This window comes from Biomphalaria glabrata, chromosome 15, assembly GCF_947242115.1.
Source record: "Biomphalaria glabrata chromosome 15, xgBioGlab47.1, whole genome shotgun sequence".
Lineage (NCBI taxonomy): Eukaryota > Metazoa > Mollusca > Gastropoda > Planorbidae > Biomphalaria > Biomphalaria glabrata.
In genome coordinates, this window is record NC_074725.1 from 26,941,910 (window position 1) to 26,960,297 (window position 18,388).

Sequence of the window (18,388 nt, forward strand, 5' to 3'; positions counted from 1 at the left end):
GCATGCCACAAATTTACATACTATGAGGCACTAGCGGATCAAGAACTGTGGAGGGGGGTGCCTTTTTTTTTTCAAAACCCTAACCCAAACGCCCAGAAAACATTAACCCTAACCCTAAGCTTAAACGCGCGTACAACACATACTCACACATCCGCACGCACGCACGCACGCATACATACACACACACACACACACACAAACACACATATATATATATATACATATAATTTAATTTTTAAAAAGAAATGTTTCTCAACCTTTGACGAAAAAAAACACAAAAAAGCCATGTTGAGGCCTTACTCTTGAAACCTTGGCGGTCTGGGGGAGCGCAGTAAGCTCCGACGCTAAAAGCGTTTTCTTGCATTCGTAACAGCAGAAACGCATTCTCCTGACATCTACAGCTCATTATTCATCCTATTCAAAAAGGACCCTCTGAAAATGTCTTACTTGAAAAATATTGTAATATGATTTTACAGGCCCCTTACTACATTGCAAATACAACCGATTTGTTCCTTGAAAATATCAGATACCCCACATATTTAGATTAAAGTTTTGAGGATCGACGCCGAAAAAAAAATATTCGAAAAATAATCAATTTATATATATATATATATATATATATATATATATATATATATATATATATATATATATATATATATATATATATATAATTCTCTTCATGGCTCAACAGTTTGGACACCAAGAAGTAAAGGAAAGATCACTCTTTTAGTTCTGCAAGTCGGACTAGAGTTACCCCACGAAAAAAAAGAGGGTGCGGAAAACAAGTAGTATTTACACGTCACTAAATAACTGAACCATTGTGACCAAGACCCCAAAATGACAATTTTTGTCTAGATATTTTAGGAGATTTGTATGAGTTTGCAAAGGATTTTAATAATTTTCGGAGATTTCCAGGACTTTTTCGTATATTTTGCATTTTCAAAAGATTTCCAGGAGCTCCTTGTAAATCAGGAGGCCGAGGGAAAGTTATACAATGGTTTAATTTAAAAATTTACACCAAGAATTAACGCGGGCCCACTGCGGTCACATAGGTTGCAGTGACCTAAGGCTGGCACTGCAAAATAGCTACGCCGTGGGTCGACTAGTATATATTTAATTCTCTTCATGGCTTAACAGTCTGGACACCGAGAAGGAAAGAAAAAGATCATTCTTTTATTTCTACAAGTCAGACTAGAGCTATCCCACGAAAAAAAAGAGGGGGGGATAACAAGTAGTATATTTTTAAAAAAGCTAATTTGTAAGTGATACATTTTGTTCAATAGCCATGTTTGTAACTTTGTTTTGTTACAGAACTAAAATTCAAAGCTCTAAACAAAAAAATTCGGAAGTGGGAGGAGAAATTAAGTGGGCCAATTAGATTCTACTCTAAATATTTTGCATTTTTAGGATCTAAGTATATATTGTGAGTTATAGTCTCACAATTTTTTATACAACAGAAAAATATCAGTATGAGTAAAGGTTGGAAAAAGGCGACTAGGAAAATAATATTTGGACTCAGAACTCAACTCAATCGTTACTCTTATAATGAAAACTTTCGTATGAATTCTTATCCAAAACAAAGTCTTTCTTAAAATAACTAAGATAAATTCATGTGCAATTACATAAACTCTGTCGCCATATTTGACTATTCTGTTTTAAAACGTCATGTTTTCATCTGGAAAGGGGAGAGGGCGGTAGAGTGAAAACGTTAATCCTCGCTCCTTTTTATAATTTCTGCTAATGATTGCATTTGTCATTAAAGAATAGGGGGTGGAGCGACTTGATATAAGAATTTAATTTATAGCATATATAAATTATATTAGTAACATATTTATTTTAATTTTGTAATTTCTAAACTAAAATACAAAAAGAAAAAAGTATTGGTTTGTCCGATATCGCCCTACCACCTGGTACAACCGTTTTTCATTTTATATTTACTTATGATAAAATTTGAGATCAGAGTCTATGTGCGAAATAATATACAAATGGGTTAAAACATAATATGAACCTTATATCATATAGATATTGAACTAATTTTGTTCACTAACTATGATTTCTTCATAAAAATAGGACCCCCCCCCCTCCCACTCATAGAGCTAGAGTAGGGAGGGCAGTAGAAGCAATTACACCCCCCCCCCCACTTCACCGAATCGGCCAAGAGACCAAAGGATAGCGATATAATATAAAAATTATATAGTAATTCAACTTATTTGGTTCACAAACTATGTTTTCTAGATAAAAGTAGGACCGCACCCCCACTCAAAGGGTTGAGGTGGAAAGGGCATTAGATGTATTCGCCCCCCCCCCCCACTCCCCAATCGGCTAACAGGGGAACGACATAATATAAAGATAGGTTAAAATGCAATAACAAGATATAATTATATAGATATTTAATTGATTTTGTTATAAAGCTTTGATTTCTAAAAAGAAATTGGACTGCCCCCCCCCTCGAAATTTTATGGGGGGGGGGGAGGGAGGCGGGATTGATGCCATCGCCACCTCCCCATCCCACTAAATCGGCCAACATACTAGAGGGGGGCGAAATAATCTAAAAATAGGTTGGAATATAAATAATTAGTATATATTATTAACGTAACTAATAAATTCGTATACAAATTGTGAGATTGCTTAACTAAAATTCTTCCGCTCACTCGGGGGGGGGGGGGGGGTCGGGGGGTCGGCCGAGTGGGGGGGGGGGGATCGCCCATAACGCAACCCGCCTGGATCCGCCAGTGCCATGAGGTATGTTACAAGTTTACAAACCATGAGGCATGTTACAAATGTACATACTCTACATACCATGGCCTCCTTCAGTCGCGAAGCGACTATGGATCATCTCATGGAAATGAGATGATTGCCTGGGCATTAGCTGTGGTCGGAACGATGTCGCCGACACATCAGTTCCCCCAACTACACGCAGCTGATGTATCCAAACGAACGGCAGTGCCGATACAGTTTGGGGTCAGCGGCGTCGCAAGTTCTGCCAGAGTGTAGCACTGGGTGCTACAAACTGCCTTAGGGTCGCCAGCTCCTGATTTTTCCTCAGGGTTGACTCCCGAAGCCTTTCCTATGATTGGGTATAGCTGCTAGGTAACAGAGGTTTGAATTCAGAGTTTTCCTTCTCCTAGGTGGGTAGCCTGCCATGGCTAACAAGCCCCTCCTGCCCGAAGCTTACTGGTTAAGGCGCCAGTTACTGGGGCATGTTACAAATATACATACCATGAGGCATGCCACAAATGTGCATACCATAAGGCATGTTACTAATGTACATATCATGAGGCATGTTACAAATGTACATACCATGAGGCATGTTACAAATGTACATATCATGAGGCATGTCACAAATGTGCATACCATGAGGCATGTTACTAATGTACATATCATGAGGCATGTCACAAATGTACATATCATGAGGCATGTTACTAATCTACATATCATGAGGCATGTTACTAATGTACATATCATGAGGCATGTCACAAATGTACATATCATGAGGCATGTTACTATTGTACATATCATGAGGCATGTCACAAATGTACATATCATGAGGCATGTTACTAATGTACATATCATGAGGCATGTTACTAATGTATATATCATGAGGCATGTTACTAATGTACATATCATGAGGCATGTCACAAATGTGCATACCATGAGGCATGTTACTAATGTACATATCATGAGGCATGTCACAAATGTACATATCATGAGGCATGTTACTAATGTACATATCATGAGGCATGTCACAAATGTACATATCATACCATAAGGCATGCCACTAATGTACATATCATGAGGCATGTTACTAATGTACATATCATGAGGCATGCCACTAATGTACATACCATGAGGCATGTTACTAATGTACATACCATGAGGCATGTTACTAATGTACATATCATGAGGCATGTTACAAATGTACATACCATGAGGCATGTCACAAATGTGCAAACCATAAGGCATGTTACAAATGTACATATCATGAGGCATGTTACAAATGTACATACCATGAGGCATGCTACAAATATATAAATACCCTACGGAACTAATACAGATCGAGATATAAAGAGAGAAGTTTTATGAGATAAGTCAATAAATGAATCGATTGTTCTATTGATCTATTAGTCAATAAATGAATGTATACACCAGAGAGGTGTGTCTCTGTGGGTGCGTGTTTGTGTGAATGAATGAATAAATAAATTGAACAAAAAAGATGCAAAGAATAAATCGAAATGTCAACCGTAGCCAGACAATGGCGTCATTTTCATAGCGCCATCACTTAAAAATTAAAATGATTTTAAATACAACTTATGGAATGAGTAATTTGCGCATTTTTAGGTATTTTTTTTATATTTTTTTTTTGTAGTTCCTTTGGGGTCAACCTTTTCAATGAGGGGGCACGGTGGCTGAGTGGTCAAGCGCTTGGCTTCCGAACCTGGGTTCGGTAAAGAGTGCGATTATGAATTTCGTGATTTTTTTTCTAAAGGCGCCCCTGAGTCCACCCAACTCTAATGGGTACCTGACTTAAGTTGGGGAGAGTTGTGCAGTCCAAATGACACCCTGCTCGTTAACCGTTGGCCAAATAAAAAGATGAAACCATCTGCCCTATAGATCGCCAGGTCTGAAAGGGGAACTTTACTATTCACTTCTCTTAAGGCCTCATATTACTTAAGGGCGGCCCTGCCGTGAAATCTTAACTAAAATGGATCCTTCTGTAATATGCGAGGGCGAAGAAGCTTGACCTTATATCTGGCTAGTAGGTTTCGTGACGTTTAGGCGATGACCTCAACCCTTACCGGACTTTACAACCTGTACGAAGACTTAGTTCTAACTAAGATTGTCGATGAGTGAAGATGACCTTACCTCTAGAAAGACGTCATTGTCCAGGTCGGCGTTGCGCTCAGAGGGAGAGAATCCATTTCTGGCAACCATCAGATCGTTGAACTCAAAGCTCGCCACCGACAGAAACTGTTCGGAATTCTGTCCGACAGAGCGCACATCTTCTCTCTCCTCGATGATCAAGGAAGGAGATGTCGCGGTGAGGGAGGACCTGGCCGAACTCGTCTGCTGCTCCCCTTCGGAGCTTTCGGTGCTTAAGATTCGAGTGTACTTATCGATGCTGGTGGTTGTCCGGGTGAACTTGACGTCTTTGACGCAACGTTTGGTGGTGGTTGTTGTCTCCTCCATTCTACACAACCACGAAAGGCACAACCACAAATAGCACAACCATAAAATCACAACACAGTTTTGGGGAAACTAGAATAACACACTCGCGACAACACGGAGCTTGTTCTTTTTATATTAAATTGATTTTTTAAAATAGACCATCTGTACTAAAAGTTTAGAAAAATATAATAAATTAGGCCTATACCAATCTTACAACTAAAATATATCCAATGTAAATGTCCCTGAGCTTAACAAACTAAAGGAACCCTAGTATACATCTAGATCTGGTTAAAGTTTTTTTTTTTAATTAATAAGTTAAATTAATAGAGAAAGCAATATGGAGAAATGTGGTGTCGGTATAATGGAGCCTATAGAAAAACGTACGAAAATGAAAAGTTGTAGATTGTGAGATTTTTCTTAGACATAAATGAACACTCTCAAATACGTTCTATTTATAGATTCTTGTTGCCAACTAAAAAAATAATATAAAAAATATTTGCGTTACAATTGAAGAAATCGGAATCCTCAAAGCTAAAAAGTGCAGAAACATTATAATAAGACTTTGAAACAACATAAGCTATCAATACTTCCTTATTGTTGTACATCAGAAACACACGCAAAAGATTCCAATTTTTTTAAAAATTCCCAACACTCTACTTTGAAAATATAAACAATATCTGCCAACTAAAGTTTACGTCTAATAACTCTACGTATATTAACAATAGGCAACATCTTTCTTCTGCACTCAACATCTACCTACTTGCTGTACGAGAGATACAACAAGAAAATACACAATTAAAATGTAATTATTTGTAAAGCTAGATTTTTTCTAAATCTCCAGAGACTCTACAAAGACAACGTAGATCCTCCTAAAATAAAAGAATTGCACTTGTGTCAAATACCAGACAGACTTGTGACATGACAAACTAGAAAAAGACCCTCAAAGCTGTCTATTTGTTAGTAAAGCAAGATGCACAAAGCCCTTCTGTTAACGACGATGTGTCATAATAAAATCTCGGAGGAAAAAAAAACCCAAAAAACTCACAATTGTCATTGAGGGAAAAAAAATAATCAATTAAAAATAAAGCTTATCTTGAACGTGTGTAAAATATGTAGTTGGGGGGGGGGGGGTCCGACTACTCGGAGAAGGGAAGGGACAGGGTGCAGGAAAACAATTTCTTATTTATTATCTTCTTGTCTCACGTCTTATTTGTTTGTTATCGCACGATTTTAAATAATCTTTTTCATATTCTGTTTTGGTTATTTTTTTATTTTCAAAGCACATAAAAAAAAAAATTCACAGCAAGATATGTAAAGTAAAGTTATGTTCCTTTCAGACCCTTGTGGTCTATAGGGCAAATGGTCTGAAGGTCATCTGTTTCTGTGGTCTAAGGTTAACGTGGGTGTCGTGTGGCCAGCACAACGACCAACCGCCTTTACTTTTTCCCAACTAATGACAGTTACCCATTGGAGCTGGGTGGACTCAGAGGCGCCTAAGGATTCCGAAGTTGAAAATCCCAGTCTTCACCAGGATTCGAACCTGGGGCCCCCGGTTGGGAAGCCAAGCGCTTTACCGCTCAGCTACCGCGCCTCTCCTGGCCTAACTGAAGTCTTATAATTGATATAATTGTTTTGAAAAGGACCAATCTCTTATTCGAATGTTCAAAAAAAAAAAAAAAAAAAAGAATGCATTTTCGCAATTAAAAAAAAAGTGCACGAAAATGACGTTTAAAAGATTACTATTCGTGTTAATTTAGGTCTAAATTATAATGCATACTAATTAGCTTTTTCTCTTTAAAAAAACTGCTTGCATAACTGATTTTAAAAATTAGATTTTTCGCTTTCAGAAAAAAAAAAAGTAGCCGTTGCATCAGAACTTTGAATGGCCTAAAATATTGTGCTGTCGGATTTTCAATATCTTTTCTAGTTTACGAGATCTAAACGGGACAGACGGACAGACATTTCGCACAAAACTAATAGCGTCTTTTCCCCTTTCGGGGACCGCTAAAAAGACAAATCTGTTTAATTAAATACGTATAAAACCCATAGACTATGATTAAAACTTACTTCGGTCACTACAAAACACAAATCATAGTTCCTGATTTAAAATATCAAACTTATTCAACGAAAGAAAATAAACGTATCCTCGCACATAAAAGAATGAAAGTCCTTCCTAGTTTTTGGCGCGCTGCTCCTACCGACTTTCTTTCGTTTCGTGTTGTTACGGCTCTGTCACGTTCATGTAACAATAACATTTTGTTACGGTTTGATCATGTTAATGTAACAAAACAGAGACTTCTAAGGGCACGTCAGGGTCCATAAAACGCAAGTTTTTTTTTTTACCCTACTGTAAACACTTCAACAAGCCAGATGGTATTTCCTGCTGTCTGAACACATAATAAAAAAAAAATGGTCAGTGATTTATGGCCACGTCATCTTATCGGGACCCCAGCGATTTGGTAGAAAAGGGGGTAGAGGGGCTGGAACGACTTTGTGGCCAAGAGGGAATGGGTATAAGTCTTGGAGGGGGTAAGGAGAAGGGTAGTGGGTGCTTTGAGGAGGATTGATTCACTGCTAGACGTTGAATGGCAGGGAAATGTGATGGTAGGCGAATTAACGGCACAAGTGTCAAAGGGCAAATGTCAAGGGCAAATGTCAAACGTCTCAGTTCTGAAGGAAAGTGTGAACATTTTAAAAGTAAACATACATAGGGGGGCGCGGTGGCTGAGTGGTTAAGCGCTTGGCTTCCGAACCTGGGGTCCTGGGTTCGAATTTCTGAGAAAGACTGGGATTTTGAATTTCGGGATTCTTAGGACGCCCCTGAGTCCACCCAAAAGAGTTGGGGAAAGTAAAGGCTTAAGAAACAGATGACCCTAACACCGTCTGCCCCATAGATCGCAAGGTTTGAAAAGCGAACTTTACTTTTGAACATACAGGTAGAGAAACAACACGACCCCCCCCCCCCTTTACCAGCCTCCAGCGACAATGACAACTCATCACCAAATAGAACTTCGAACTACCAAAAACATCAAGCAACATCACCAGAATCCACTACCACTAACAGCTTATCAAACAACATCAAGAGTATCCACTACTACTAACAACATATCAAGCAACAAGACCAGAATCCACTTCCACGAACAACTTATCATCAAGCAACATTCCCAGAATCCACTACTACTAACAACATATCAAGCAACATGACCTGAATCCACTACCACCAATCAAGCATTATGCATAATGTTTTGAAAAATTTAATGCAATGACAGACACCAACAACGATGAAAACCAGCAACTGACATCAGCTTTCTTCAACAACAGTCACCATCACCATACCCTAGGTCACTCTAATCATACCCTGAGTGACTTGTAACATACCCTCGGTCACTCTAACGATACCCTCGGTCACTCTAACCATACCCTGAGTGACTCGTAACATACCCTCGGTCACTCTAACCATACCCTGAGTGACTCGTAACATATCCTTAATCGAACACAGCCTACCTTCACACTCTAATAACATACACTCATAGCATACCCTCACACACACATAACATACTCCGAGTCACTGTAACCAATAACAGTAACAAAGAATTCTTTTTTTTTTACACTTAAGTAATTGAGCCTACTGATGAGGTCACTGACAACTACATCTGTGTTTAACTGGAAAAAAAACAAATAACCAGCAAGCCTTATCTTGACAGACTCTGGCTGTAACGTAACAACATATTAATATGTAACACGAGCATATAAGTAATATGAAAGAATTGACTAAGAATACGCCAGACAAAATGTCTTTATTATTCATATCGCCTGCTATATTTTAAAACCCAACAAATGCAAGAAAAAAAAACTTAGAAACCCTTGATCGTGAATAAAAATTTCTAACATTATGAAGACGATCCCCAAAGAAACACTATCGCTTGTAATAACGTCTACACTCATCAAAGAAAAACTGAGGCTCAGTGCAGGTTCCTTATTTAAAAAAAAGCTGATAAAACACAAAACAGTTGTAGATTTGCTGTAGACATATAAACTCTATTGCGCAAGGAAAGATGTAGGTATCAAAAACTGAGTCCATCCAATTCAGTTGTACATTCTCACACATTTCAATCTGAATCTCAACTGAGCTCAACCTATGCCCGAAAAACAAAACAAAAAATGAGCTGTGGGTCATAAAAAGTTGGATCCTTAATTTAAAGTGGAAATAAACGAAACAAAAAAAACCATTAAGTGCAACCCAAGGGGGCGTCCCGAATCTACGTCACAGAGTCGAACACAAAAAAATTGCGAGCAAACATTTTTTTTTTCATTTGAAGTATAATTAAGGTAGTGTATGCGTCCGTTGTGAGAACATTATAACACGACGTTGACAACAGAACAACAATGAAACATGATCCTATTAATTATGTCATTTTACAATATAAAAAAAACGCTCCGCCCCCCCCCCCCCCCCCCAAAAAAAAAAGCAAATTTAAATGATTCTAAGCTGATCAATAACATGGTTTAACCATTAAAATGGCAGAGAAATATATGGTACTTTTTATATATTATATGTTTTTTTATTTATACAAAAAACGAGTAAATGGTACTCCATTTTTATGGGACTGGGGGGAGGGTGATTTTCATAATTGGAGTCTTCGGTTATCTGTGGCTTAAAGTACAGAAGTTTTGATCAACTTTGTAATTTAAAAAGCATATAATAATGTTCGTGCAGAATCGAATTTATAGCTTGCAGCACAAAGTAATTGATATTTTTTAGTTGGCATCACAGATCTTTCAAAATAACGAATGAAAATCCCCAGAATGACCTATATAGAATGTGTCCATCCAACTACGTAGTGGAGATGTCCAGACATGGCGGAGAAGCTATATAGGAATAGGAAGCTTTAGGGTGTATCCGGTGTGCAAACTAAAGGAGGTGTTGGTATGTTTTAAAAAGTGAAGTGTGTGACTATGTTGGCACTGCAGCATCAAATTGTTAGAGCTTTTTCTGTTCTTAAAATTTTATTTTTTTAGCTGGCAACGTCCTTGACATTGCTTTATTTGAAAATTTCCTGGAGTTTGAAATCAGTTCATTCAGCTAGGTCTAAGACATTAAAATAGCGTTATGTTTAGAACACTGTTTGTTTGAAGATCTCTTGATAAAAGAGCGTTTTGACATAGATCACAGTTTTGGTACAAGAGAATTACGGTAGAACTGTTTGGTAAAAGAGCGCTTTCATATTTCACTGTTTTGATAGTGTTTTTTTTTTGTTTTTGTAGAAGTGGAACTTCTAGAAGATCGTTTTAAAAGAAGAACGTTTTGCTAGAAGAGCGTTTTGCTAGAAGAGCGTTTTGCTAGAAGAGCGTTTTAAAAGAAGAGCGTTTTGCTAGAAGAGCGTTTTGATAGAAGAGCGTTTTGCTAGAAGAGCGTTTTGCTAGCAGCAGCTAGAAGATCGTTTTGCTAGAAGAGCGTTTAACCTCATAATCTTATGAGTAGAAACGGGTTTGAGTAGAATTGAGATTCCCAATCCATCTTAGTAGTTTACAAGACTAGAAGACACAAAATGGCATGTAAATATCCAATAGTCCATTATTCTATAAAAAGAAAAAATAATATTATGCCCAAGAATGTCAAAGATCTTTAAATTTAATTAGTAATTAATAAAAAAAAAATTCCATACAAATAATTACATCTAATCCCTAATATCCATATATCAGCGAATATTTTCGAATCATCCAATAAGAACTGTAGAGAAGAATTATGGGAAACTATTCCTTAGCAACAATGAAAAACTGGTACAATCCAAGAATAAAAACGAAACAATGTCTGAAGCGAAAAGAGCATCGCAGCCTTTCTATATATAGCTGTGCTAGCCAGTGTCAGTACTGAGGACCTCATTACCATGGGCCACAGGTGTAGGCCAAAACAAACAAAATACCTCAAGTTCAACCGTTAACTTTAAGTGGGATGCAGAAATCGATGGTTGGAAGTATGAATCATGATAGATCTACATAGTTTTTATAACATCATACAGCATGTAACTACATTCACTGTGAGGTATGTTACCTGGCAACATGTGGTAATTTGTGATTACCTTTCAATTAAGTTACTGTTTTTTTTTTTACAAAAATAAAGGCATAACTTTAAGCATTAAAATAGTGTAACAAAGTAATTATAAAAGCGTACATGGATAAGACAGAATATCGAAATTAAAATATAGAACATTATTATAAATGGAACGCGTGGCTGAGTGCAATGAACAGCCTGGCCAACTTAAGGGGATCGAGTTGAAATCCCGGTGTAGTCAAGGAATTTTAATTAGAGGTTGGACTCGAGCTGAGTTGTATTTGCTGAGCGCCTCAACGCAGCACAGAAACCTTTGCTAGATACACCCCCTCCCCTTCCGGTGGCGTTGTAACCTTGTCCTCTCGTTACGCCCGGGCCAATGACTAATAGAGGCCAATAGGAGCTAGCGAAAGATTATTACTTTTAAGAAAACGTGCAAGCGTTGAGTGTGACGACAATATTACCCTTGAGAGGTTTTTACTGCAATGCCTGTAGGTTAGTGGCGTAGCTATGAACTAGCCATCTCGTGGGGGCCCTGGGGGCTTAACCTCTCTAGGACCCCTACGTTATGCGTAATATTTAATATGTTAATGTGAAAATAATTTCGAACACTCATTTGGGGGCCCCCCTCAAGTGGCTCCGGGGGGGGGGGGATTTTAAAATTCTCCCCTCCGCTCACCCTAGCTACGCCATTGCCTGTAGGGACACTATTACCTGTGAGAAGTTGCTACTGATTTGCCTGTAGGGACACTATTACCTGTGAGAAGTTGCTACTGATTTGCCTGTAGGGACACTATTACCTGTGAGAAGTTGCTACTGATTTGCCTGTAGGGACACTATTACCTGTGAGAAGTTGCTAATGCATTGCCTGTAGGAACACTATTACCTGTGAGAAGTTGCTACTGCATTGCCTGTAGGAACACTATTACCTGTGAGAAGTTTTTACTACATTGGTTGAAGGAATTTATGGAAACTATTATTTGTGGACGGTGGTTGACATGTAACATCGAACTGCTGGTAGACAACTATACCGCTGTAGGCGTATTATATTTTCACTTGAAAAAGTAAAGTCCCCACCCCCCTTTAAGACCTTGATGTAAAGGTCATCTGTTTCTGTGGCCAACGGTTTACGAGGGTGTCATGAGGCCAGCACAACGACCAACCGCCTTTACTTTTCACCAACTAATGTCAGGTACCCATTAGAGCTGGGTAGACTCAAATATCCCGAAATTAAAAATCCAAGTCTTCACCAGAATTCGAACCCGGTACCCCCAGTTCCGATGCCAAGCGCTTTACCACTCAGCCACCGCGCTTTACCGCTCAGCCACCGCGCTTCCTTTGAACAAAATATCCCTAGAAAAGACACGTCTTTTCACTCTGGCAATCTGGAGTCGTCTGGACAGCTGACGACAACGCCGCTTATCTTGCGTCATTCATCCTGCATAGCTAACATTTTTCCACCGTCACCATGGAAACACACACACACACACAAACACCTCATAACACGCCTCTTTCCATTCCCCTCTGTCTTTTGTTAGGATTAGATCTTCATTCATTGACATACCCGTCCATTACTCGATGTCTTCCATTGCTTCTTTAGTGAATCTACTAACAATAGGTACAAGAAGTACCTTCAATACTATCCCATGGCTTTTCGCGATGGTATTAGTTTCGTCTCACTACCCAAACGTCATAATTTTCCCTCATTGAAAATGTCAAGCTGTCACTGAACCATGACACTAAACTTAATATTCACTGATGCTCGACCCGTTCAAACTCTATTGTACCAAGTCGTGAACATTGTATTTAGTTCACGGTCACTAACCACTCTGTTATTTGTACTTTATAAAATAGTGATTCCCTAATCTACGGCCCGCGAGCTACATCTAGCTAGTGATTCTGGTGTCATTTGTCCACCGTGCGTAATGTAGGGTCAGAACCTGAGGGCCCCGCAATTTATTTTTTGTTTATTTATTAGCGGTGGTGCGGATCGTGACTTATGTGTCTGAAATGTATATGGACCTTAAGCCGAAAAAGTTTGGGAACCATTGCTACAAAAGATTAATGTAGAGGTTGAAATAAAGTTCATCAGTTTTGTTTTTCATTTTTTACAATACCTCTATTAAAGTCACTGCTTTATTGGGGAACCTGGAGGCTAGTTGGGTGAAAGGACAGGTGATCTTAAAAACGGCTCTCATGATTCTCATAGCAACAGTTGATGTATATCGCTGAGAAAAGAATTACTAGCTCGTCAGCCACATGGAGAAAAGTATAGTTTGACCGTTATAATTTTTCAAAGTAAAAAATAAATTAATTTAAATTTGGCTGGAGAATATATCTAGGGCTAGAGCCAACATGGCGTAGTCAGCCGTATAACCGTAATTATGGGATAACTGAATAGATTTAAAGTTCAATTTTCTTATCTTATCTTATATAATACAGACGTTATTTCAAAAAAGAAGATGATTATTGAAGTTTATAAGCGTTTCTTATATTTTACGTCAATCTATTATAGACTAAACCTACATTCTAGATCTAGAAAGAGATCTAGACCAGATCTTAAGAGTTCTAAAGCAGAAATTTAGGTCTAGTGTTAGATCTAGATGTCCATATAATGAACGTATCAATAACTAATCGCGCACGGATTCCTACCTCGCTGGCCGAATCAGAAAATGCGTAAGTTCTAGCACCTGACGGTGTCACGGGTCGATACCCGAATCGATTCAAAATAATTTTGTTTACTTATTTTTTTAGATTATTTTATTATATTTGAAGTTATTAGATTTTTACAAAGGGGATTTTCTTAACTAAATCACTATCTTCTCGTTCTCTGTATTTTGATATTTATGATTCGGTTTACACCCTATAAGCTATTAAATATTGTAAGAGTGGGGTGGTGGGGGGGGGGGGGAAGAAAAAGCAGTATGAAGAAATGTGAGTGCAGAATAATGGAACACAAAGAAAAACTAAGAAAATGAACGTGAAAAAAAAGTGTTGGTTTTCTGTAATTATAATGTTTTTTTTGGTGTAATACACACATTGTAAGACAAATTTCCTTATGGATAATAAAGATTATTATTATTATTACTAAAAGATCAGTGTTCCAAATAAAGAATACAAATTACTTTGTGCTGGAAGCCAAATATCTTAAAAATTCGATTCAACTGAGCTGAAAAGTGCGAAAAAAGTATTATATGCTTTATTAAAAGACGAGTATCAATACTTTCGTAAATTATACATCAGATACAGAGATGCAGAAAAAAGTTTGCCTTGAATGGATTGACCTCCTTGTATGAAATTCATGAGACCTAATGTTTAGTAATACTAGTAAGTCACCAATGCCTGTTTACTAATTTAGACTACCATTACAGATTGTTGAATGTTCTTTTTTTTTTTTTTTTTTTTTTACAGATACTCAAGAAATGCCACTTTATATTGTCCATCTCCTATATTAGACATCTTGTATTTTACAACTTGTATCCTTACTGGGATAGAGAAAATCATGAAGCAGCAGATGGCCTCAGAAATAGGCAGCTAAAGAGCTCCCACGAAGGACACGGGACACACAATTTAGGAAAGCCCTTGTCGAAGATAGGCGCAGAAGACAAAAAAAAAAAAAAAATAGACCACCGGCTTTGTCTGCATCACTTGGGGCAAAATATGCAGGTCGCAACTAGGTTTGCGTGGTCACGTAAAATGCTTCAATAATCCTTAAATATTCGGAATCAAGTGTATATCATTGTAACCTTCATCTTGTACCTAACAACTTAAATCTTATATCTTATATCTTAGATATGGTATCCTATATCTTGTATCTTTACATCTTATATTCTATTATTATTATTATTATATTCTGCATCGTATATCCAATGTTCATATAGTAACGTCCATCTTTTGGTTAAAGCAAAACAAGAGTGAAGAAAGAAATGATTGTGAAATGCATTGTATTCAGAAGCACTAGAATGGGGTTAGCAGAATACAATATAGACATTGCAAGAAAGATATAATAAGGCAACTTCAAGTATAGTCTAATCCCCCATTCAAGATTACAAAATCCAGATTATTTGACATTTTGATTGAATTCAACTTACAATCCAGTATTAATCATCAGGACAAATTTTAACAGTGAAGTTGACAACCAAGAAAAAAAATATGCGGAATGATTCCGGAATGTAGTTCTCTAACATTTAGGTTCAAATTGAATGATAGTAGTCAAATTGAATTATCTGAATAATCATTTATGCTTAAATGATAGTACCATTCTTAAAAAAATCATTAACCCTTTAAATTTCAATGAAAAATGATATAAGCCGATGAGTCACTATACACATATTGAATACTATAACAAATCGAAATGTTTATATGATTGTGTTTGTTTGTTCACACTTCCTTCCCAAGTAAGTATCAAGAATTGATGTATTCAAGTGAAGAGTGTCAATAAAGATTTGATGGTTGAAAGAAAAGAAAGTCAAAACTCCTAAAATATTTGATAACATAGCTTAAGAATAAATAATCCTAAACGATCAGATGAACTAGTGATAACTTTTTGATGACTTTGTGATAACTATATGATGACTTTTTGATGACTTTGTGATAACTATATGATGACTTTTTGATGACTTTGTGATAACTATATGATGACTTTTTGATGACTATATGATGACTGTGATGACTTTGTGAGGACTATGATGATTATGTGATGACTTTTTTGATGACTATATGATGACCTTTTGATGACTATGTGATGACTTTTTGATTACTTTGTGAGGACTATATGATGACTATATGATGACTTTTTGTTGACTAAATGATGACTTTGTGATGACTTTTTGATGACTATATGATGACTATATTAGGACTATGTGATAAACTTTGTGATGCTTACCTTGTAATAAAGTTCTCCCCAGTCCAACAAGTAACTGACGAAATCACGAAAGTAGAAGAAAACCAAAGCACTTGTTAGCACCATTCTAAAGCTGGGGAAATTTGACTAGTACTTTTTAATTATTCCTCAACCTGTTTAGAAAACCAAACAAGCAAAATTTAAAAAAATACTTTTTAAAAAAGTTTTCTAAGGGGAAAAACTCTCAATTTACTATATATATCTCAATAATGTAGAAATTATTTATTTCCCTTATTCAATAGTACACACAATAATCAATTGACTAATGAATTAATTTTTCAATTGATTCATGTTTTGTTAGGTACAATAAATAAATGTTTCAAGTTTCAACTTGAACAGAGAATAAGTAAGGAAGAATAAACGTGTTAACTTTTACCAGACAGACAGACAGGGTGAGTTGTACATTTTGTAAAAATCCAAAGAATTATCACAATTCTAGTGGGGGTGTAATGAAGGGATCTGTATGTGTGTTTGTTTTAGGAGGATGTTTCATTTCATGAATTCATAGCGGTTATTTCATTCAGGGCCTACACTTCTTCTAGCCAGGTTTTTGCTGCTGAGCTGTCAGCTCATTTGCAGACTGTGCCAAGGAAAAAAAGTGTGCTGCTTTCTTCAGTTGTTCAGCGCTGCCTTACAGGATGTTGGTTATGTTGGGCTGGAGTGGTAGCAGGGTCTGCCTAAGGTGGATTAGGAAGGGGCTTTTAAAGTGGATATGGTTTACGGTTTCATAAGGGTGGGCGCAGTGACTACAAAGGGGGCGTTGTGAGAAATTTATTTTGTTCAGATGGTAATTTAATAGAGGTGTGTGTCCTGTTCTTAGTAGGAAGATAGTCGATTGCTCTTTACGGGGGAGGAAATTAATACTGTCCAGTTTGTTTGGCATGGTCATTTCTTCGTACATGTCTCTGCCTGTGTTCCCTGATGGTCAAGCCACTCCTCCTTGTGATTGTTGACTAACATTGACCTTAGGGTGAGCTAGTTAACAGGTTTATTTGGTTGTTCCGTAAATGGTTTGATTTGATTAATACAAAAACTACATTGTGTATGAGGTGCGTCCCTACATAAATATCCACTGTCTAGATTTCTCCCACACCCAATCTTTTAATTCTTGTACCTGAAATGTGTATATGATAACTTTCTTTTATGCTCTTTTTAGAGCCGCGGAATCAAATTCTTCCGTTAGTAGCTCTTTTTTTTTTTAATTTGGCAGCAAATTTAGCGTCCTTGACATTGTCATTATCGTGAATATACCCAATTATGCTAATTTTTAAGCTAAATTAATTTTTGGCACACAAATTATAGATTAGTTTTAATAGCCTATAAGTAGAGAAAATTCAGCAAATTCAGAATGGGAAGTAATTAGAAATATTTTAAAAAGAGATAAAATACGTGATTAATGATATCATGCAACCCTGTCACGTGACGTAGTAGTACTTACTTAGAAATATATTTAAAAAACAAAACACTAAAAAATGTAAAAACTGATAATTAATTCATTTAATGGATTTTATTCCAATCCAAATTTATTTCTGCCATCTAATCACATTACGCAGAGTCAGGTGAATCGATGAGCGAGACCACTTGATGAAAGATTTTAATTCAATCCATCGAAATGCGCAAGTAGTTATTGTAGTGTTATTGTAGTGGTCTCTACACGGTAGTTCTAAAAGCATTGAAACCGGTGGGCGGGGCGACAGTGATCGGTAAACGTACCAGGTGGTGGACCACTTCATAGCGTTACAATCGTATGACCTAGGTCAGTGGTGCACGATCTACGACTCGCGAGCCTTATCCTGCCCAAAAAGACGTGTTTCGAAAATGTTAACACCCGCCCGCCCCCCCCCCCCGAGGGGCCGACAAATATTGGGCATCACTGACCTAGGTTAAAGTATACATAAATTAGAATAAAAGTATTATGAAAATATATCTCAAAATTTCATCAACTCATTTCAAGCGAAAAAAAAAATTTGAAACTTTATTACAAAATTCATCCAGCCATTTTGTACAAAAAAACTTTTCACTCGTGTGTGGGAGCAAATGTTAATTTCTTTTCATTTGGACGACTGTTGACGAGGGTGTCATGTTGGCAGCACATTGACTAATCGCCTTTACATTCTCCGACTAATGCAAGGTAGCCATTCGAGTTGAGTGGACCACAGAAATCTCAAGTCCCATCTTGCACCAGTGTTCATTGGGAGTCGAAATCGTGACCCCATTCTTATCTTATCTTATAAGTTACAGACGTTACTTCAAAAGAGAAGATA

General features: G+C 37.2%; 1 protein-coding gene across 2 annotated transcripts in view; it reads right to left on the reverse strand.

Annotated features, from left to right (window-relative positions):
- Positions 1 to 18,388, reverse strand: part of LOC106055591 (dystonin-like) — a 79,059-nt gene that overhangs the window by 53,768 nt on the left and 6,903 nt on the right. Inside the window, exon 2 of one of the 2 annotated variants that reach the window (XM_056012350.1) lies at positions 16,107 to 16,237. In XM_056012350.1, the coding sequence (XP_055868325.1) occupies positions 16,107 to 16,190 (84 nt within the window). In that variant the 5' untranslated portion in view covers positions 16,191 to 16,237. Of the gene's footprint in view, positions 1 to 4,866; positions 5,304 to 16,106; positions 16,238 to 18,388 lie in introns of those variants that run through there. The other variant, XM_013211898.2, reaches the window with a different exon arrangement.